This window comes from Tympanuchus pallidicinctus, unplaced genomic scaffold, assembly GCF_026119805.1.
Source record: "Tympanuchus pallidicinctus isolate F22 unplaced genomic scaffold, pur_lepc_1.0 scaffold1, whole genome shotgun sequence".
In the NCBI taxonomy this organism is placed as follows: Eukaryota; Metazoa; Chordata; class Aves; order Galliformes; family Phasianidae; genus Tympanuchus; species Tympanuchus pallidicinctus.
In genome coordinates, this window is record NW_026294618.1 from 84,616,204 (window position 1) to 84,639,660 (window position 23,457).

At 35.1% G+C, this 23,457-nt stretch overlaps 1 protein-coding gene across 7 annotated transcripts in view; it reads left to right on the top strand.

Annotated features, from left to right (window-relative positions):
• Positions 1-23,457, top strand: part of THADA (THADA armadillo repeat containing) — a 218,249-nt gene that overhangs the window by 71,367 nt on the left and 123,425 nt on the right. For all 7 annotated transcript variants that reach the window (XR_008210141.1, XM_052698123.1, XM_052698152.1 and 4 more), the window contains 11 exons: positions 27-149; positions 771-894; positions 2,526-2,674; positions 3,534-3,744; positions 5,141-5,276; positions 5,602-5,738; positions 6,157-6,315; positions 7,503-7,660; positions 12,485-12,594; positions 19,885-20,017; positions 22,631-22,744. Coding sequence is in view for 6 of the 7 variants with exons in the window: in XM_052698123.1 (XP_052554083.1) it covers positions 27-149; positions 771-894; positions 2,526-2,674; positions 3,534-3,744; positions 5,141-5,276; positions 5,602-5,738; positions 6,157-6,315; positions 7,503-7,660; positions 12,485-12,594; positions 19,885-20,017; positions 22,631-22,744 (1,554 nt within the window). In the remaining variant the exon portion in view is untranslated. The remainder of the gene's footprint in view (positions 1-26; positions 150-770; positions 895-2,525; positions 2,675-3,533; positions 3,745-5,140; positions 5,277-5,601; positions 5,739-6,156; positions 6,316-7,502; positions 7,661-12,484; positions 12,595-19,884; positions 20,018-22,630; positions 22,745-23,457) is intronic.

The following is a 23,457-nucleotide window of genomic DNA, read 5'->3' on the forward strand; positions in this document are numbered from 1 at the left end:
GCTGTGTTTTGATTTTTTTCTTAAAGTTATTTTGTAGAATACGAGAAAGTTCTCAGGTGCTTTATAAATTGGAGCAAAATAAAACCAAGCAAGAATTGTTTGAAGATTCACCTCAAAGGAATCCTTTGGGGATTTTGCAGAAATACAGAGTAAGTAAACATAAATCATATTAGATTTGTAGAGATTTAGTAGACAAAAAGAAATGGGAAGGCATTTCTATAAGTTGGTTAATTTTTCTTGAAAACACCTCAGAGTATGTTAAGTCATGTCTGTGTTAGGAAACACTGTGGTATAGAAGGGTTCAGTCATTTCAAGTATAACAGTATTAACACAACTTGTGCAAGTTAGTTTTGATAAAATGTAGTGTTTTGTCAGGAACCGAGGGCTTTTTGGTTTTTGGAGAGTATCTTGAAGCTTCATTTTGTCAAAAGGCAATCTAGGTTACTTTCTGAGGATTGCTGAGTGAACTGAAACAGCAGCAAGTGGGGAATGACAGCATTTAAAGGATTTGATGTGATCGTGATCTCTGTGGGAGCAGGGATAGAAGCTCTTTAAGAAAATTGAAACCAAAGATCTTGCTATCTTCCTGTGCTCTGGGAAATAAGAAATTTGTTAATACTACAAAAGTAGGCCTCCCATTCCTCCGGGTGGAGCTGGAAGGGTCATGGTTTTGTTGTGTAACACTGCAGGATGTCCTGTATGTTATTATTTAAATTTCTGTTTGTGGGGCAGCAAATAAGCTGTTCTAAAATCTCTCATTTGATCTTTAGGATTTCCTGTCATCTTTATGTGACAGACTTTTTGAGGCATTATTTCCTGGTTCGTCGCACCCAACCAGATTTTCTGCCCTTAGTATTTTAGGATCAGTAGCTGAAATATTTTCTGTTCCAAAAGGTGAGAGACTACTTCGTATTTATAAATAAATTACAACTTATAAGGTGTGGGGATGGCAGATATTGAAGATTTTTTTAATGGAGCTGGTTAATTTCTGTCAAAGTAAAATTGGTAAAAAATTTAGAAAGTACTGTAAAAATTAAGTACTTTGCCACTTTGATTTTATCTGAAGAGAGTATGGTACATTTTAATAGCTAATGGAATTTTGAAGTAAATACAATGTCTGTAGCCTGTTGAATATCTTTCTTAAATAGGAATTTTCTGGCAAGACTTTCCACTTTTTTTTTTTTTTTTTTTTTTTTTTTTTTTTTTGTCACTAGGAAAGATTTTTGGAGAAGTTTCAGTATATTTAAGAACTTCACGTCCTTTACCTTTTCTAATTTGTTAATAGCACGTTATTTAAAATATTGAGACCATGGAAACTGTTAATTGAAAAAAAAAATTGTACGTCCTTGAGATATATTGTATCCTAAATAAGGAAAGCCTGAACTGGACAATTGATGATCTGCTGCTGCTGTTACTCAAAGTTTCTACACTGTTACAGCAACCTCAGTTGAAGAAATGCTACTTACAGCCCCGATATACTGGCAGTTTTTCTAAATCTTGTCTCTGGATCATACGATCAACATTAAAGCAATTTTTTGGTGTTCAGTTGTTATTTAAAGGAATGAGACATCTAAAAATTGATTTGGAGAGGAAGTGACCTTCTTGGTTGGTCTTCTTTTCTTAAAATCTGCTGTAAATCATTATGCTAATTTCATTATTATGAGTTTGTGGCACGCTGTTGTGACTTCTGATTTTTTTAGGAGAAAATTGTACTGGGAGTTGTTCATAATAGCTTTAAGATTTAGGAGTGTAACTTTTAAAAAGGAGATTAGCTGCAGTTGTTTGTGTTGTAGCATGGTGTGCTTGTTTACGTCTTAAAACTTCTGGCTTCTTTCTGGCATTACGTCAATCCCCACAAATCATGACAGCATGCAGAAGTCTTAAATCCTTTTTTGGAAAGAATTTCTTGCTACTTTTACTGAATTCCAGGGAAATAGTTTTCAAAGCTGAATAAGTCAGATTCTGTTTTTGGCAATGAGTTACTGTATGGGAACTGCCGAATCATGGCCTGAACCTCTGATTGATCACCTGAGGCAAGCAATGAATCAGCCACGGGAGCACAGGTGAAGGCAATTCACCTGTGCTGCTGGAAGAGGTGGAGCCTGGCTCCATCTCTCCTAGACCTGTTGAAGAGCTGGCTGCCAGTGGGGAAGGATCTCTTCTGGAGATCCCTCTTCTGGAGTTTTGCAGTGAGCCCAGGATGTGGGTAAGCATTTTATCTATTCTCTTGTTGTTATAACCTGCTTAGCCAAACTTTCTAGTTCATTTCATAATTATAACTTCTTTATGTTCATTGATTATACAGTTATTTTCTGTATTGCGGAGAGTAGCTTTCTGATGTGGGAACTTTTGCTTCAAAAATAAACGCGTCATCTTAAATACTCATTAGTATTAAAATAATGCTTTAGCTAAAATTCTATTTTAGTGTTTCTGATACTAGAACAAAATAGAATGTAAATATGATGCTTAATCTGATTTAAAAAAATACAGCAAAAAAATTACAGCAAAACAATTTCTTCGAGCAGGCCAGGAGCAAGTTTTTAGATTGGATCAGGAGATGAATTCTGCTCGTGTCCGAACTTTGATTCTGTGCTTTGCGAGTACTTTTGAAGAAGTGAAAGTCCTAGCATTTGAGCTGCTAATGAAGCTACGTGATGTTGTGTTTAATTTACAGGTATGTAACTAAAAATAATTTAAAGAGAGTAATTTCATGGAAGATGAATGCTCTGTGTTGAATTAGGTACTTGAATAGCTCTTGACAGTTAGAAGCTGGTCCAAGTTGACTGCAGTAGAGTTCAGCCCTGGTTTTTTCTGTAGATTTTTTCACAGCTTCAGCCTTTACCTAAGAAGGCTAGTTTTGCTAACAGATGAAAAAATATGGGCAGTTCATTGGGTGTGGCTATAAACTGTTTACTAAGCACGTTATGATACTGGGGAAGAGCATACTCTAGTATCAAATAAACAGATAAGGTAAGCTCTTAGCTGTGATGTCCTTTGCAAGTGATTGAGGCATTTTTGACTTTGTTACTCATGAATTTCACAAAACTCAGCCTTGTGTTTCTGTTCCTCTTTGATTTGGTCTCAGATTTCATTTTCTGATTGTCTATGATTTCTCTCAGATTTTGCACTTTATATTGTTGGTTTTTTTTCTGATTTCTTTATGAATGCTCTATAATTAAAAAGGTACTGGTGAGCAAACAGTGCTTCCCAGTAACACTTGCTTCTCTGTGAGGACTGTTGGTAAAGCACTCTATTTTGAAATCAAAACCATCTTCCTGTGATGTATGTTGTGTTTGAATGCTGCTTTATAAATGAGCATTCCCATCTTCAATGAGTACGTGATTGTATCTTTGCTAAATGCCTACACAGTTCACATTTAGACTGCAGGGCAATCTGTGTATAATATAAACGTTTCTTAAAAAATGCGTACCTGCAGACTCATTGAAAGGCATGTTCTTCAGTTTCAGGGTGCTAATTAGTTTAATTAAATCAAAATGGGTGCTCAATAAAATGAGCCCTATTGTTTCTTTCAGGATTCGGAAAGTCTAGATCTGTTATTTCGAGCAGCAATGGAACTTAGCACAAGTACCAAGCCATATGATTGTGTCACTGCTTCCTATCTGTTGAACTTCTTAGCATATCACAAAGATCTACAGCATATTTGTTTAGGAAAATGGATTAAGCATAACCTGCAGGTGACTGAAGACACATCAGTAAATACAGTGGAGAAGAACACTTTAGCAGGTAAATTTTAGGGAAATTATCACCAGCATTTTTTTTATATTTAATTGAAATCTTGTTGCTTCTCTTCAAGACATTCCAGAATAGGCAGAGTGAGAAGGTGTTTATTTCTAATAGGATTTGAGGTATATTTACTTTTGCTGTTAGTAGACTGTTTCATCTGTTATGAAGATCTTAATCAAGTCCTGTTCACGTTGACGCTTTCGCATGTTTTCAGAAAGTGGATTTCATTATTGTTTTGGTCAAAAGGAATATGACATTGAGAGCTTTAACTCTTTTGATGAAGCTGGTTACATAAAGTGCTGGAAAGGAACCTCTGTTCCTTGAAAGCTCGTTTAGCCAGAGCAAAGGCAGCTGTGGTTTGTCTGTATCATGTTTAAGTACTTGACATTTGAAGTGCTGACTCTTGGACCTCTGTTCACTCAGAACCATTGTTCCAAGTGGTTTGCAGTCCTGTGTATATATTGCTGCTTTGTTCACATGTGGAATATTTTTCTTTAATTTGGTGCCTCTGGGTGAAAGCTGCAAAGCTCTAGATCTATCCGATCTGGCAAATTCATTAAACAAATATCTTCCAGATCTAATAATTGGCATTGAAATTAAAAATTGGGAAGCTCCATTGTTTGTGATTGAATGCTGAAAGTAGTTTTTAGTGAACTCATAACTTTTTTTGTCCTCTTAGTGACTTCTTTTCTAGTAAGACTTCTTATTGGCTTGTTAGTATTTTCTTCATGTGCAGTGAAACAATGATTTTTGAGGCATCATTATGATTACTATAAGTAAAGGAAATGTATGGGTAATCTCATGTCTCATTGTTAGAGGGTTTTTCTATTAGTGATTTGTAGTTTGTTACTTGGATCTGTAATTCATTCTGATTCTGACACTGATATGCTACATGGTATAAATGTAAATAGAATTGGCACAAGTACCCTCGCAAACTGGGCAGCTTCTTCAGTGGCTAATTAAAGACTCAAATATTTAACAGGAAGCTTCTGATATTTAATATTCTGTTGAGCTGTTTGTTGTTTTAAGCTGCTTCTATGGACAAAGTCTAACTTTCAGTATGTGGTAGGTTACCTCTCTTGACTTCAGCGTGGGTTGTGTAATTGTCTCTGAGTTCATGGTCTTGGCTATGCTCTTCACTGTTGCTGTTTGATTTGGACAGACTGAACAGAATATAACATATTGTTGGTGTTTAGGTAACTGAAAACCAACAATAAGCATTATTAAATGGATGGAAGAGTAAGGAGTGTAAGGAAAGAAATTTCTCTGCATTTTCCATTGAACTGTTTTATAAACAGGTTTTATTCGTATTTCTTCTAAGCAGGTTTGTTTTTCAGAAAATACACTGTGTATTTGTATGTACAATTTACATCTGTAACTTTTAAAAAAATTTTAGTTATCAAGCTTCTGTTGGTGAATGTTGAAGAAGAAATATTTCAAGCTAAAAAGTCTCTACTTCAAGCAGCAGCGTCATTCCCAATGTATGGGAGAGTGCATTGTATAAACGGAGCATTGCAGCAATTACCTCTTAAGTAAGTAAAGCATACTACAAAATAGTAAGTTGTAACTCCTTAATTAAGCACAGTGGAAAGCTGCTCACTGGAACATAAAAGCATGCAATGTTATCTGTAATGAATTCCAGTACCTGCGGGTTTTGGCGCTCTGACTGACTGCCATGGTTTAGCGAGGTGTTGCACATTCCTCTGTGAGTGTAAGAACTCAGTGTTAGGACTTGTCCAACTTATTTGTTGTTTTCACAAATACAGTTGTAGATGTGTTTATAAGGTCTTTTTTTTTTCCCTTTAAATGTAAAATTATTTTAATCCTTGGTATGTTGCTGGCCTCTTTTCTTAATAGTAACTTGATGTTCATAACTGAATGGAAGCAAATAGTGGCAAGGCTCATTCTGATGTCATATGAACTGTCTGCTGTAGTATCACCAGTAGTGCAGAGCTCATCACCAGAGGGTCTTATTCCAATGGATATTGATTCAGGTAAACAAACAAATAAGCAAACAAACAAAAAGAATTCTGTAAAATCTGAAGCTCTTGAGGTTGTCTTTATTTCTTAATTCAGGCAATTCAGGAAATGAATCCTTACACCAGTCCCTTTCAAATTTCTGTTTTATGTCTTAATCTTAAGCCATTCTTTTAAGTTTTGATACAGGTTATCTGTCTTCTGCACTAAATGGAACAAGCCTGTGTAGATTGTGTTGTTTCAAAACAGGTGACTGTGTGGTCTGCTTTCCTTTCTTCCTTGGTCTTTATAGTCACTGTGGTTTGAAATGTTACTGCTAAGGGCCTTCTTTTTTTTATTACTTAAAATAAATTACCTTTGTATGAAGAACTGAAAGTATAATAATAATAATAAAATAAGAAGAAAGCAGCTGAAGTATTCTTATCTAATGTGTAGAAACTGCGGATCGCCTGCAGATGATTCTGAGTGAGATACAGCCGCAGGACACAAACGATTATTTTATGCAAGCGAAAATGCTGAAAGAACACTGCAAAGTAGAGTCTAAACAGCTGGCTGACCACAAGCCGGTGGAAAATATTTGCGCAGAAATGAGAGGTAAATCAAACACTGTATTAATAATTAAATCAAGTTATTCTTTACAGAGCAGACGTTTTACTTGGGTGATCAAAGTTGGAAGTTATTTTCTCCATATAATGTTTCACTTCTTCAGTAAACTTGTCAGAAGCTAGTTATTCATGGGCACGGTTTTAAAGACTAATTCACTATGTTTCTGCAAGATTGTGGTTAATCTCTCTTAGAGTACATGTGAAAATGAGTTGTTTTGATATTGGCCTGGATTCTGTTGCCCAAACTTCACTGGCCAGGTAATCTTTAACACCTCTTCTGTCAAGAAACCCTTTAACACATTGCTTGTTGAAAGGTGTTAGTGTGATTTCGCTCTCCAGTGTACACAAGGCTAGTGGGAATTTATTCATGCGGTAAAACTTGTTGCATGGGATTACATAAGCAGAAGCTTCTGTTTGAAGGCTTCCAGGGATAAAATGTTAGATAATATTTGCCTGTTTTAGTGAATAGCAGCTGTGCAATTTTTCTATCTCTTTACGTCTCAGTTTCAAACTTTAGTGTATTTATTGTGTGCCTGCGTATATTTACAAAATATCTGTACATTTCAAAGGTAATGATTTAGGTGAGGTTTTTAAGTTTTAGAAACAAAAAGTTGGACTTTGTTTCTTCACACGTTTTCCTGTGTATAAAACGGTTTTTTGATTGGCCGTATGTTTTGTTTCATGAAAATGTTTGTAAATTACGTTAGACTCGCATAATGTCCACTAGATGACGCTGCTGCATTAAAATGTGTATGGTCTGGGAGCATGGGGGCATCTGAGTTTAAAAAAAATAAATAAATGAAAGGGAGGGGAAACCCACAAAAAACATCTAGTGATGAATTGATGATTGGTATAGGAGTTCATTGGAGCTACAAAGCTGCTGATGTTTGTATAGCTTGATATGCAGTGCAATGCTGATGTTGACAAAAAGACATTTAAAATAGTAGTAAAGTTGTATACTCCTCTCATATCCAAGCAGAGTTAAGTATGATATAAATTTCCAAGAATTGAACTGAGGTCAACAGAACTAAATTATCTTTTGTACTACCTGGTTTTGAATTGTTTTGTAGTGAATTACATTTTGTAGAAGATCAAGCTAAATTAATTCTAAATTACAAGTCTGTGCCTGAGAATATGGAGTCAGACTATTAATATTTCTGGATTTTTGTTTTTAAGGTAAAGAAAGTCAGATATGTGATGTCACAGCTCAAATGGTACTCGTGTGTTGCTGGAGAAGCATGAAGGAAGTATCTCTGCTGTTAGGAACACTGTGTAAACTTTTGCCTGCGCAGGCTGCATCTGAACCTTCAAATGGGTTGATTACTGTAGAGCAGGTAGGGAAGTACTTCTCATTAAAAAGAGATCTTTGTATTCTGGGGAAAAACAGACAATTTTTATAAATGTCTTCCTTTTAAATAAAGCTATATTAAATATGAAAAAGTCTTTTTATTGCTGTGCATGTTGTTAACAATCTATTCTTGCTACAATGGTATGCAGGAGGCATAATGCTTAAAGTAGTGACAATAGGTGTAGCTATACATAGCAGACAAACTGAAGAAACATTCATATTGCTTGGTTATTTATAGAATGTATATTCTTTTCATAAGAACTGATTTATATTTATACATATGCATATATGTGAATTGTATGTTAGAATTATTAACAATTTTATGAACTGGCTTTGTTTTTAAACAGTTTTTTAATTTCATTTTGAACTATAGATGTTGGTATTTTCATAAAGCTCATTAACTGAACTTCAAATAAAAAACTCTGAAAGAGAAATATGCTGACTGGTCATAGCCTTCTGCTACGTAGGATGTTTGAATTGTGGACAATTTAATGTGACTCTTCTTCCTCCAATGTTTTTGGTTTTAGAGATCAGAAATGTTAGTATGCCATCTGGATCTCTTGTAGAATGTTGAGTGCAGTACTTACAAGAAATTAGATTACCACAGTCATTTATTTGGGAAATATTTTGTCTTTATTAAATTTCTGTTTTTAATTGATGGCCTTTTCATTTCCTTATGATTTTGATAAAACCAGTCTACCAGTGCAAGATTGAAATACGCAAAGCATACTACTTATTAACTTTTCTTCTTTCCAGTAGAAAGTGAATAGTTTTTCATTAGGTGTTGTGAGTTTCTGTCTTAAAATGAATAACAGTGTAATTGCAGGTCTTATTTCTCGTAGTTGTAGTGCCATGGAAATAGTGTTAGTATCTTTATTCTTGTGCTATCTCTGGCCTACTTGTTTCCTGGCTAGTTTACAGCTTTACTCGTATTGCTGTAGAGGTCTGGAAAGTGAATAAGAGCAGATAATGTATTTCTACTACTGTGTTCTTTATTCTGCTTCAAGTCAGGAATTGACAATTTAGCATGAGTTGGCTCTTACTGTAGTATTTCCATTCTTATTTAGAAAGCAGACATTAGCAGAAACATGTCTTCTTTTGATATAGATGCCTTATTAGATTCTTTGTGCTCCTGACGTCTTCCTATAAAACAATTCCTAATGTTCTAATCTGAAGAACATTATTTGATAGGAAATCAAATTATATAATATATATTATATAATTATATTTATATAATATTATATATTATAATTATATATATATATAATATAATTATATATTATATTATATATATAAAAGAATTATAGGGAAAGTTATAGCCATTTTCACTGCACTTTTTGTAAGTAGCCTTACCTTATTGTACAAAAAGAATATTTCATCAGAAATTACTAAAATGTCAGTGCCAGAATTTCTGTGGCTTTAAACTTCCATGAAGCACTTTTTCAATGTTGAGAAATAGTAGAATTGGATTTTAGTGTTTTATGCAGATACACCCTTTTGCAGTTGTCCATCTTTTTTGTTCTGTAAGTGTCTAGGGATTTAAGAATATGGAACTGTGAAAGTCAAGAGAAGCTTTGGATCTAATTGCCTTGAACTGGGGCTAAATATAAATGTTGAGTAAAATCTGTTGCAAAGCATCCCTTCCTAGCATTGCACCTTTCTCCTTATTTAGGTCAATAACTGTGTGACGTTATACCTTATGGCATCGATGCTATTTTGCAATTTATAATTTATTCATCTTAAATATTGTAATAAGTATTGAATTTGCATGTTCTCTCTTTTTTTTTTTTTTTTTTTTTTTTGAGCAACCAAATGTCTTTTAGTCCACATTAAGAAATGTTGCAAAAGAATTGTGCTTCTTGGAAGATAAGAGTGCCTACCAACTAGCTGTGGCTTTATTTCTTCATTACTCTTTACTAGCAGTTAAATGTTGTCTCTTGTAGCATGTCCCCATGTGGGGAAAGTTGATAGACAATCAGCACTTGTTTGTTACTTATTATTCCTACTGGAAGTTGGGACAATATTACATTTGCACCTTCCTTATCTTTTGAGTTACAGATTAGGTTTGCATGGTGTTTGAATGTTACAGTGCGTGCTGAATCTTCAGAATATCTTCATGTGCTTTCTGTAGAGATGCATATAGAAGTTACAAAATTCTGAATATAAATTGGCAGTTATTAATGTCTAGCCCATGTTGTGATAATTGCTTTGCCTTTAAAAATAGACACAGGAGTTTCCTTGTCTGTCTGATGGTATCCCTCCATTCAAATATTTGCTCTATCTTTCATTCTCCATCTGGCCCAGAAAATCTGAGGTGCCAGAGCCAAAGCTGTGCCTAGTAGGATAATCATGCAAATGGCCTTTTGAAGAGTTGTTCCATTAGCAGCCAAGTGATCAAAATAATATCTAACAAAGACTCCGTTGTCCCATGATCATCATGAGACAGTGCTCCAAGCCTGGTATTTTAAGTTCTTCCTCAAACTCCTGTTTATCGCAGCTGTAAGGTTTTAATATGATTTTAGGAGATAAGCTTACCAAAACCGTGTGCCAAGGTGAATAGAAACAGGCAGCGGAAATGAAGACTTGGTGCTGTCCCAGTGCCAGGGGTTCTGCTTGTGTTAACCCTGACAGACTGGGTCTTGTGCTGGAATCTTTAAGTCTGCAGAAGACTTTCCATAATGACAAACCTCTGTGTTCTTTCATATTTGTGCTAGTGCAACTCCAGTTGGTGCTTTGGTGTTTGTTCTAATCAGGAACAGATTCGCTTGTTTTTAGACAAAGCAAAAGTTGTCATCTCCCAGTTCTTAATGTAAAGTGTCTTGTGTAGAATTTGGTACCAGCCAACTTTTAATATTTTGGAAAAGTTCTCTCCAGAGTATAGGATAGGATAGCATAGGACTTGGTGGCATCCAATCACCAGAAAATAAGATACAAATATACTCGTTTCTAAAGTACTTTCAGAATCTTCTCTACTGGATGAATGTCTACTGAATATGGAGACTTTTGATCTCAGTAGCAAGTTTAGCCCTGTAAAGTATCAGTTCTTTTGTTAGACTAACCTGTCATACTCTTGATATTTAGTCAAGATAATCTAACGTACTTAAGATATTTGCTTTCCACAGCATATTTGAGTATTTTATCTTTGAGTGTACTTTCTTGTATAAATAAAGTAGGTGGAGTCACTTTTTCTTACAGTTGCTGTGACTCTTCATGATGATGTAGACAATTCCTTGATTTATTCTCCATTCTGACATTCAAGAGCTGGTTTTATGATACAAGGAAGCTGAATGCTATTCAATCCTGGAAGAGTAAGAATGCCATGCTCATGAATCCTCTTAAGTTTGGAATGCATAGTTAGCATGGATCCTGAGGCAAGTTCCTCTGTCATTTTCTGAAAAAATTGTGGCAGTTCTTTTTCTTCAAACTGTAGGATATGAATGAAAGTGAATATACCAGTTCAGTTCAATGTAATCCTCTGGTCATTGAGGCTGTTGCAAAACACTCAGAAATATAAGTAGTAAGTTGAAAGTTATGTGACAAAAAAAAGTATCCCATACGAAAAATAAAGGTGGTGGTGGAGCAGGAAAGCAGTTTGACTTGCATGTGTATGGTTTTGTTTATACAGCTGGAGAGTTGGTCTGTCTGTGGGTCAGTTGCTTCTGGAAAAAAGGCTCTTATGCTGAGGAGAGAGCTGAAACCCTGCAGATATTTCCAATTATTGCTTATCTTAGGCTGGATTTAGCTGCAGGAAGTAGGACATTTAAGCTCTTCTTTTTTTTTTTTTTTTTTTTTTTTAAACTATTGTACTTTCATTGTTTGGATAAAATGAATTAATGGTTAGAAAACTGTAGCTACATACGGCATTAACTCCTCTGACATCTTAATTACTTGTTAGACTACTAAAGTGTTTTAGTTTATAGCTGATAAAATAAGAATTTTATAGGAAACTTAATGATTTAATGGTTGTTTTTTTATAAAAGTTTTGAAGATCTTTCTGAAGAAAATCTTGCATAGTAAAATGAATGTTATTGTTTTAAACGCATGATATTGGAAGTTTGCATTAAACCTTGAAAGTTAATGATTCTCATAATTCTGGAATAAAGAAGCATCTCGATCCGTGTACAATTAGCTTGTGTGGCACTGAAGGCTTCCAAACAGCATTAGAAGCTTGGTCATCTTGATAGTGTGCTAGAAAGTAATGATCAGCTGAAATTGAATCGTGGCATTTCATTTTTTTAGATGTAGCTCTCATTACTCCATATATACAATGTCTTTTTCTTCTGTTCTGAAATTGTTTCTAGTAGTCACAGACATTCTTGCAGAATTGAGGGAATTGAGGCAACTTCAGAATAGCTCACTAAGATAGATTTGTTTTCTTTTGGTACAATTCTTTAGAAATTTGAACTTATTTTCTGGTACGTTTTTGTAAATATTTGTTTCTGCTGTTACGATGTAGTAGATATTTTCTTTGGAATTTAAGGCTAAGAGTGATGACCATCAAAGATTCTGAATTTGTTTCCTCTGAAAATCAGAATTGTCCCTTTCTGAAAATCTGAATGTGCTCATCTTGGATAAGCAGCTAATTTATGTCCTTTTTTTTTTTTTTTTGGTGCTCTTCTAAGGACGTGATACTGTGCCTTTAACCTGAAAGAAAAATAATTAGCACATTCAGTTCTTAAGTGCTTTTTACTTTTGCCAGTGGTCTGTTCAATCAGCGGGAGAACTTCTGCTCTGAACTTCAGTATCTTGCATATGTAAGTGAACTGTCTATTTGTAATTCCAAGTAACTTTGTTACTGTTTTCTTTTAAGGTCAAAAATATTGGAGACTACTTTAAACATCATCTGATGCAGTCAAGGCACAGGGGTGCCTTTGAATTGGCATATGCTGGCTTTGTGCAACTTACAGAAACACTTTCAAGGTAAAGTATGTGCAACTTATTAGGTTGTTAATATAATAATTTTACCAAACTCTGTTATCAACCCTGAAGCTGACTGTTCAAGAAGGTCATCGGTACAAAGTGGATTTTGAGTGTGGTGTCGGTATGATATGTCTCTAGTGATGTGGCATTTATGGACAATGTTACTTATGGTTAGGAATAGTGATTCAGCATTGGATGAAGATACAGACATTTTTTTATTTATTTATTTATTTTTTTTTAATTTCTGGAGTGTTAGTTTACAGAATGACCCTGAAAAGCTCTTGAGGGAAGCAGGGGTGTAGAATTCATTCCCCTTCTCCTCCTTCCCAAGTCCTTAATGAAAATAAATGCCAGACATTTTGTTTTCAGCCAAGATGCTTTCCTGGAAACTTTTATTACTTGCCATTGGATGAGTTGTGCATTCTGACATTTGGAAGTCTATCTGGCAGTGCATCACAAAATGTGATATGCAATCTTTTTTTTTTTTTAGTTCCCCCTGTAACTTTATACTTTCCTAGAAGAACAAAATGAGCAGAGCTGATCTGAGATCTAGACAGGGGTGCTGAAACTTCCATTATATATAACCTATTTTCCTTCTGTTAGAATGTGTGTGTCAGTAACATTTCTTTGTGATATATAATATTTATATCCATTTTTTTTAAGAAGACAAATCAAAATCTCTAATGACTTTGTGGGTTTGGTTTTTTTTTTTTAATGTAGTTTTTGAAATGACTGATAAAATTTTTCAATTTGAAGTACATGTATTTTAACATCAAACTCAGATAAAGTATCTGGTATTTTCCTTTTGCACCATGTCAGCTAGTTAGAGCCACAGCTCCTTTTATTTGTGTGTTTTTTTTTTTTTTTCTTTGAAGTTGGGGAAAAAAAGAGATGATAGGAGCGAGGTGTGTGTGTGCGCTGTGTTCTTTTTATTTTTTTTTGTATTATTTTAAAGTTAAATATAAGTCTGTGGATGGGAACAATGACACCTAGTGGAACAGCTGCCTGGCCAGCTTCACTCTGTGTCTAAGACAGTTTCAAGAACAGAAATGAGCAGTTGTACTCTGGTGGAGTGGCTGGTTAGCTAGTAGTGCTGCTACAGAAAAAGAAGTATTTGATATCATTGCCCTGTGGCACTCTTGTTTGCTATTTCCAGTTAGCTTTGCTGCAGGTTTAGTTATTTTCCATTGTCAGTGCTGTGTGTATTGAGAAAGCAGCTACTGCAGTGAGAGAGAAAAAATTTGCCACAATAGTGACAGGGAAAATGGACAACAGTTAAGGCATTCCCATGTATTTAGTAATTTTTCTAGAGAAATGACTGTATTGTCACATCAGTTAGTGAATCTGTTTTGAATAGATAACATAAGAGACATCTTATAGTTTTCATATTCCAAGTCTATTGCAAAGTGTTGTTCTGCTGTTTAGTGTGTATTTCTGGCTGCTGTTTAAAGACAGTAGCATACTGCTCACCGTTTCATTCAGTCTGAATCTGATGATTGAGTGGGGAACAAAAAAGCAACTTTCCCCATCTCAGTAGAAAAATGATTTCCTTCTCTGTCAGGCTTCAGACATAATTTAAGACTTCTGTATTGTTAGCTAAGCTTGGTTTCATATGTGAAACTTTTTTTTCCCTGAGACAGAGATAAGCTCAGGCAAGAAAATATTAAGAAATTGAGAAGCTGGTCTTCTCTTAACATACACAGTGACAAACTGGAACATGTTCTGCCCAAAACTGTTTTTTTTTCATGTCAGGCAGCATTTTTTTGAATGTTTATTAAATGAATATAACGTTCCAAATAAAGTAGGCTGTTAACAGCATGGAATGCATAGAAGGAGCTGCTGAGTATTGAAAGATGTTAGCAATAGATGTGTTGTTTTAAAAATTGCATGTTTATATTTTACAATCTACTTTTGTTTCAAAGGATTTATTCTTTCAGTTGGATTGAAGGGAAGCTGGACATTAGAGTCATACCAAAAAATCCACCAAAAACCAATCAAACAGAAAGCTTAAGAGAACTCTGCTTCTCTCTCAGTGGTTAAAGTAGTATACATAGAATCATAGAATTGCTCAGATTAGAGAAGACCTTAAAGATCAAGTCCATTCACAACCTAACCATGCTACCCTAAATCTAACAACCTTTCACTAAATCATGTCTCTGAGCACCACATCCAAACGCTTCTTAAGCAGATTTGGGGATGGTGACTCAACCACCTCCCCGCGTGTCATCAAAAAAAAAAAAAGCTTATGATTTCAATAAATTTCTCTTCCAAATTAACAGTTTTCCAAAACAGTCTTTTGATGATGCATGCTACTTAGCATTATAAAAGCTATAGTTATTTATTTCAAATACAGCATATATTCCTTGGAAAAAATCCAGCTTGCAAGAAGGAGACAGAAGCTCTTTGGAAATGTATTTGTTTCTATGGCATATATACTTGCCAGGAAGTACTGGTCTCAAGGCTAACTTTTCTGTTTAAAATAAAGAGGGTGATTTTGGAATAGCTAGTAATTCTTAGTTTGGTACTCCTGGGACACAGGGGATTTGGGCTGAAGCTTCTTCTCTGAAGTAATGAGTAAGTTGAGTCCTGCAGAGAATGCAGTTGTGTTGTAGGTCTGTAGAGTGTCTTGGAGCCTTTCCGTTTATCCTTTTGGAACTGTGAGACTGTTCTGCAGGTAAATATGAGCTCACCTCTCTATGTAGCTGATAGACATTCTTGAAGGGTAGGTACCAGAATTTATTGCATCTACACATACTGGAGGAGGAAACTCTTTTCTAGGGCAGCTTGTATAGTCATATAAATAACTTAAACACGATACTTTGTTTAATGGAGTTGAAGACTAATAGAAACCTCGCTGACACTATTATTATTATAACTATTCTTTCACCAAGACCCAGTGAAAAATGTAGCACAAATAGTGGTAAATCTCTATCCTGCACTTTTAGGAAAGACTGCAGATAAACACGGTGCTTTATTTCAGTTGCCAAATGTTTGCTTAAAACTATGTTCTAGAATATTTCCATCTTTACTCTATAGTCCCTAAAAACTAAAAGTAGAGTCTTGAGGCAGAGCGGTGGTGTTCAAAGCTGTCTAGGTTAGTAGTCAGAGAAAAATCTTCCCTCCGCAGAGATTTCTTATAAATGTGATGAAATATCATCTGATTGGTCAAATTTGAGCGCTGAATTTGACACTCGTTTGGATATAAATTGTTAAATTTGTTTGAAGTATGTCAGCTATTGTTCTTCCTCTTCTCTGTTCATAGTCCTTCTGTTGGTGAGATGTTCCCTCCATTTTGTCTGCTTGATATTGTCTGTGACTGCACCTTTTCAAAGAGTATACAAAGTAAGCATCATTCGTATTGGTGAAACAAGCAGTCCTTTTTTAGGATTTTTCTTGTCATTGACCCTGAGAGATTATTAATGCTTATTTGGTGCAGTGAACTGGTAGGTAGGGAAACTCTCCTGGAAGACTTTTGACATCTATTTTAAACTAGAGTGTCTCAAAACCCATATGGATATCCTAACTACTTCTTTACTATAAATGGTGCTTGTCTGTTTTGTGTTTATTTTAACTGGTGGACTTTTTCTGAGAGATCAAGTAGAATGTAAAGACTTCATGGAAATCTCAAAATTGTAGGGCTACATAGTTATGGCTATAATGCTTTCTCTCACTGAGGTTGCAGAATGCACTGGGGAAGGTATGGGAAGAGAGATGTCATACAATGCAATGTGCTTATTGAGGATGATTTTTAAAGAAATGGAGCTTAAACTGAACTCGGTGACCAAAGTTTTTGTGTCTTATACAAGAAGTGAAGAGTATTAAATAAAGCGTTGTAGCAGACAATATGGAATAAGAATCTTGCTTTGATGTTACAAATGTTTAATCCGGTATCAGTGCGTATTTTTCTCCTCATCCAGTCAGTTGCTGATCTTTGGTACTCCTGGTACCTGAAGTAGATTCTAAATTCTCTGTTTTAAGCTCAGGTTCTAATTGATTTAGTTGTTATGAAGTGACTGTAACTCTTTATCTTCCCACTCCCTCCAGGATGCTGGGAAAGCTTCTTGGAAACACTAAAAGTAATTCATGGACTTTCTAGTGAGGTGAACTAAAATTGTTTCTAACTTCTTAGCAAAAGTGTTAATAGAGATGTGAAGGAAATAGTCTAAAATCTCTGAGATTTTTGAGGTCATCCAAGTTTCTGTTAGTGGCATTAGTGCTAAAGAAACAACAGCTTTATCAGATCAGCTAGATCACTTTGAAAATTTTATTTTATTTAGAGCTATGGAAAGGGGATGCAAGTGGGAGGACTTCATTATTTCAGAGGAGCTGTTCTGAAAAGTAGACTTTCTCTAGGATAGATTACGTAGTTGTGTTTCTGAAGCTTAGATTCTTGTCTATTTATCTGAGAAATATAATGGAGACTGGCTTTATGTTACATATACGGAAAAAAAGTACGGTTCTATTAAGAGAGAAAAATGGTGAAAGAAAACTCCCTTTTCCCCAGACAAGGATAGTTTACAGTGATTGGAGACTGAATTCTGGATATACCCTTGTAGGACTAGCATTTTCTTATGTGAAATTTATGCCACAAACCACCAGCATCCAGGAACGCCAAATCCAAGATTGACCCCTTGTTCTTAACACACCATTAATTTTTGGATAGGAGAAAATGGAGAGAGGGGTTTAGCTTTAACTTTGAATTGCCAGGCTTTTGTCCCATTGAAACTGACCACAGAAACTGTTCTGGGCACATATGAAATTGTTATAACCAGAAGAAAGACAGTCTGAATTTTGTGGAAAAATACCTTACTGCAATACATCTTAAGTAATTTACGTATCAAGTTACAGTGTAATATTTTAATTAGCAATATCGTTTGCTTGATCTGGTCAAAAGAAAAAAATTAATTGTTCTTGAAAATGACATTTGAGCTTGTGACTACCATTTTTATGTTGTAAAGCTTCACTATTGTTCAAATTTCAGGCCACCTGCTTCTTGAGTCAATATTCTTCTTGCCAGACCATGAGGATATAGCTGCCAAATTCAAGGGAGTAGTCTCCTCCATTGCAAAGTCAATAGTCTCCAATGTTTTTACCTTTAAAATAATAACACTTTTGCATTAAAATAAAAAATATATATTTTTTTAAATTTGAGCTTTTGTGGGTTACTGAACAAGGTAGGATTACTTGTGGTGAGATCAAAGCAATACAGTTGAAGGGAGTCTGAAGTTTATTGGATTTCTGTGTGCTTTTTTCCCTTTATGCTACAACTGAAAGGGGAAAAGCCCCTCAGTTTACTTAACTGTAAAATATTCACGTAGTGACTTTTAAATATTTCCATTATGCTTTATTCTTCTGCAGCACAGCAGATGTGAATATGTATCATGGGGTGTTTGTTTTAATACTAAGATAACATACTGAAGAGAGATTAGTGCTGTTCTTTGCATGACTAAACTAACATTGAAACTCTGCTTAACTAGGGAGGTAGGACCAGCCGCAGTGGTTGGAAGCAGTAGGTTTTGTGGAAAGTGATGACTTAAATGAAAAGAACTGTAAAGTACAGTTTAGCTGCAGAGACCTGTGGAGAAGCTTACTAGAAGTTTTGTTTGGTCTTAATCCTAGAGCTGCATCCTGTTTGTGTATCCAAAAGCTGTGGAAAGAGCATGAGCTTATAGTAGCCAGGGGAAGCTAATTGTAAGCAGTAAAGTAAAAGAAAAAACGGTTAGTTGTACAGGTGAAGACATTCATTTCATCGCTTCTGTCGCAGGCTTGGGAAAGCAAGAAACCATTTTATGGTTTTGTACTGCGTGACATGACCCATGTTGAGCCATGATGTTTCTCTTACTTTCAGGACTAATATTTCAAATGCTGGCAAATGTATTAAAGAGATGCTGTTGTTAGAAAATGGAGAGAAGGCCAGTCAGCAGTGTAAGAAACGTGTGAAGAAAATCTTAAGGAAATTACCAAACAGCAAAAACCTGCTGTGGCTTCTGCTGAGCTATCTGGCACTGTCTGTGACCTGTTTTCAGCATTATTAGTGTTGTGTTTATTTTGTAAAAGAAGGGAAGGGAAGTTTCACTGCGGATGAAAACCTCGTTTACTATCCTGTATCAAGTTTTTAGCCTACCTAAATTTTTGTGTTGAGGGAAGGAAAGGTGTAATAAGATACGAGTAAAGAAGGAGGTAGAAAATTGGAAGATCTGTATCTTACACTAAATTTTGGTTTTTACATTAGTACCTGCTGCATTCTAAGCTTTACTTTCCATTTTTTTTTTAACACATATAAAACTTGATTATAACCTTACTGTAAGTTCGTGCTGCTTGATTGTGAGTTTAATTACTGATTATATTTTTAGGCAAGTCCTACGTGGTTGAAATAATTGCAGTTGTATTGCCCTCAGTGATTAATTCTTATTATCTGTTCTGAATCATGTGGCAAAGTAGTGTGATAATTTTTTAATAACAGTGTCCCATTAATTTATGTAACTATGAATGATCCTTTTGGAACATTGACGTAAGATTAATGAGCTCATCTTTCATGCTGAATGTATTACATGTCATTAAATTGGGCAGAACCAGGAACTGAGATAGACTTGAGTTTTCTTTGTCCTTGGAAGTCCTCTGCTTTCAGGCAATGTGCAGTTTTGTAACTGCAGAAGAGAAGTATTTCATGACAGGAATGTAATTCAGGTGCTTTACAAAATGTTTGTCTGACTTAGTATTTTAAACAGAACAGCGTGTCTTGTTTTCTATTCCTTTTACGGCTTGGAAGGTTGCGAGTGTATTTGTGTAATACATACTTACTGTGAGGGGTTTCAGTCTTATTTGTGTTGTTGTGAAAGCTATTATATACTAGTATATACAAGTATATACTAGTTAGTGTAAGGGTCACAAATGAGAGAGTAAAGTACAAAATGTTGAAGTTTCCTCTTCTTACATTCTGCACATCATTCAGATGTGTATGTGTCATTTTCTTCTCTAATAAGATAATAGGTCTATGCAGAAGAGGAAAATTGAAATGGTGAATGGCTGAGTCCTTGAAATATCTGGTTGAGTTCAGTGAAATATTTTTTTCTAGCTTCACTTAACAAGAAAGGTTAATATAATTTGTACTAGCATTGGAAAAATGCAGAATTCCATGTTATGCTTGTCTCATTTCTTAAAAATTCTGAGTGTATCCTTGAAAATGTTCAAATATGTTAGGAACTAGGCCTTAAGGTCACTAATTGCATTCTTTCACTCTGCCCTAGTTTCTTATTTGTTTGTTTTATGTGTTTTGTTTGTTTCACGTAGATGCAACAGTGAGAGTCTGCACAAGATGCCGGAGCAGTGGCTTAGCTGTGTTTTAGAAGAAATCAAATCTTGTGATCCTTCATCTACGTTATGTGCAACCAGGCGTAGTGCAGGAATTCCATTTTACATACAGGTATCGAGTAATATTATACCTGTTTTTATTTCATGTTATTTTAAAGGTCCTTTCCAGTGAATGCCTTTTTTTTTTTTTTCTGCGGGCTTTGGTAGCCTTTACACAACCAAGAAGCCAAATGTAATTAAACCATGTTTGATGCTATTTAGCTTTGCAATTCTGTGTACTCTTGAGACAGCACAGATTTTTGGCTTGATGTTGATTCGGATAGCATTTCCAAAGACTGTGCTGTTGGCTCAGTGTATCCACTGTATTACTCCCTGTAAATTCATAAATTAATTCTCAAATTAAGTGAAGCTTTGTTACCATGTAGGTTTATCCTTCTTTCATATGCAGAGGAAGGATGATTCAAATAAGAATAAACTATCACAGAATTGTAAAATGGTGGCCTGGAAAGTACTATAGAAAACTAAGGAAGTCCTCTTAACTGTGGTGAAGTAATGTCAGTCAGCACCAGTTGGTGCGATGCTGAAGTCTGAACACTTAACTGTTTCCATTCCTTTATTTCCTTAAAGCAGACGTGATTGTTTTCTTCTAAATTAACCTTCACGATTTTACTTTTCAGACAGTTTTCTAAGATAGAGGTCCAAGATAACTGTGTGATTTGTAACTTGCTCCGTTCACCGGAGCATGGTCTCAGGCTTGTTCCAAGAATGTGAGGAACTGTTGGGAGCAAGCTGTCACTGCCAGAGTAATCCATCTTGCTTGTTTTCCACTCTGAGTTCACCCTGAGAAAGTTGAGGCAGCCTGCTTCTGTCTGACCTCTCTTCTGTCAGTCACAGCCTACTCGTGGCTTTGCTAGTTGTACGCACATTGCATAGATGAGGTCTGAAGTAGGGCATTGGTTTTAGAAGTGTGTTGCCTTCTAAAGTTCAGCATTGAAAGATCTTTCCCTTTTATATCTGTAAGTTGTCTGCAAAATAAATTTGGTGACCTCATGTTTGCTGGTTTTTTCATTTCACACCACGGAGTTTTAATCCAGTGGGCAATAGCAAGTTGAGAGAACATGTGAATGAGAAACCGATTTGAATCAATTTTTTCATGCAAAAAGTAATGCTGTGTGTAATGTAAGGACTAGGTGGATGCAGCAGCATCCCACTGCAGAAAACATTTGCCTAGTCTGCAATTGGCCTACATTGCCAAGCCCATATGGCAGAGCTTATTTGGATAAACAGATCAGATGCTTCTGCTCTGGCAGCTCTGGAAAAGTACAAAGTTAATCTAGTCAATTAATGAGAAGGTTTGAAATTAACATTAGGATTAATCTGAAAAAAAAAATCCATTTCTGAACAAAAATTTTATTGTAAAGAAAGCTGGTAGTGTTCTTTGGTGGTAGTTCTGAATGTTCCTGTAGTACTCAGTAAAAGGAATTAAGCCTTAAATAAACTTACGTGTTTAGGTAATAAAAATATAAGAAAATAATGCATATTCTCACAGTACTGTAATAAGGTTATTTTATTAATGCATAAAATCAAGATTCACTGTGGTCTCTTTGCCATCTGCTTCCTGTGACATTTATTCTTGTTTTGGTTGAACACATCTATTTTAATAATATGTAATTTTTAAGCTTATGAACATTTTAAATAACCTATTTAAAATAGCACAAAGGTGCAGCTCCAATTAAGGGGTGAGGAAATGGTGGGAAAATGCTATTTACAGCTTAACCTCAGTGTCCTCAGGTTATGGAATCTTGGTGTTCAGTTCATTCTCATCTGCTTTATATTTTATGAGTACTATTTTTTTTTTCCTTGCCTTTATGTTTCTTCCATTATTAAAGGTGCTGATAAAATGACAGTGACAACTTCTGGGTATATGCCTCACCTCTGTACTTCATTTGGTTTGAAGTTCTTCCATTAGGTTCTTTTTATGCAATGTAATGAACTGTTAAATATCTTGTTTGAATTGATGGTCAACAGACTCTGGGCCCCAAAACACGAATGGATAATCATTTTTATTAGAAATAAGTGAGTTATGGTTATCCATTTGTGCTAAGTCAGACAAATTCAACACAAGCTGCTAGGTTGGAAAAAGAGACTGTTTTAATCCCAGTCCTGAACTGGAAGGCTAAATTAGAGTATATTCTTCCCTGCTGGATGTATTGACACCTGCTTAACTGCTGCTATTTGGAGATGGTTGTATCTATTTTCTCCTTTTTAAAATGTGCTGGTTTTTTGTTGTTTTTTTTTTTTGTTTGTTTGTTTGTATTTATCCCTTGGCCAGGCCATTTCTCCATGATTACATTTGTTATTAAACTATAAAATTTTTCAAATTTTTCAAAATAGTAAATATAAGCATGTATAGTATAGCAGATACTTTTGCCATACTAGATCCTCTGATTCTGTGTGTAAACTTAAGTTTTCATCTGTGACACATGAAGAAACTTTTAGAGTCAAAGCTGTACTGCAGTCTTACTGAAACAATGACTGCTAAGGAAGCTATGAACGAAATAAAATAAGACAGTTAAAAGTGAAAATTGCTTTTCCAAATTTATATTTAGTCCTTCTATGTGATCAAAAGTTGGGATATGGTATGGTGAATATAAAACCTGAAGCTGAGCTAGTAGTAAGCAAAAACGGCTAGAAATACCAGACTTCTTCTTTAACCTTTCTGTAGGCTTTGTTAGCTTCAGAACCAAAGAAGGGCAAAACGGATCTGCTGAAAATGACAATCAAAGAATTGATGTCCTTGGCAGCACCTTTGAGTGAACCTGCAAGTGTAATTCCGCAGGTAAAGTGCGGTGTCGCGTCGGAAGGCAAATGTCAAAACAGTGTTTGCATTACTTCAAACAGTTAAGGAAACAATGTGTTAATGATAGTTGAGCTTTAGTGTCTGTGGCTAGATTTTACAACCTTCTGACATACAGATGTTATGGAGCCCCTGGAATTTACAGATGCATGAGATACTAAGCAGTGGATTGAACATAATTTCATAATTTTTTTTCTAGTGCAAGTGTAGTGATGCTCCTTCTGAATTTATATGATCATTTACTTCCTGTAGTATATTTGTGAACAAGTAGATGAGTAAACTTGTACAAGGGAATAAGCTTTTCTTTTTACATTTAGAGTAAATAAGTGAGTTGCATAAACCATATTGTATGCAGTAAAATACTATATTAAAAATGATTTTAAACAGAATTAGTAACTTCTGAAACTTAAATATATTCATTTGGAATGCATAAAAATTGTAAAGTCAAGATCTTTATCTTCAAAGGCAGTTGTCAAATCCTTAAATATATAATCAATAGACTATGTCTTGCATTTAAAATGCAAAGATTAACAATGTTCTAATACCTCTGCTGGCATAAGTTTATGTATCTTTGTCAAAGTCTGTGAAGCTACACAGATTGCCACCTTCCCCAGTGTAAAGAAATATCTCAAAATGCTCCATATGGTGATGCAAGCCTGGCTGTTTAGTTTTAGCTTAATGTTGTCTTCCTGTGA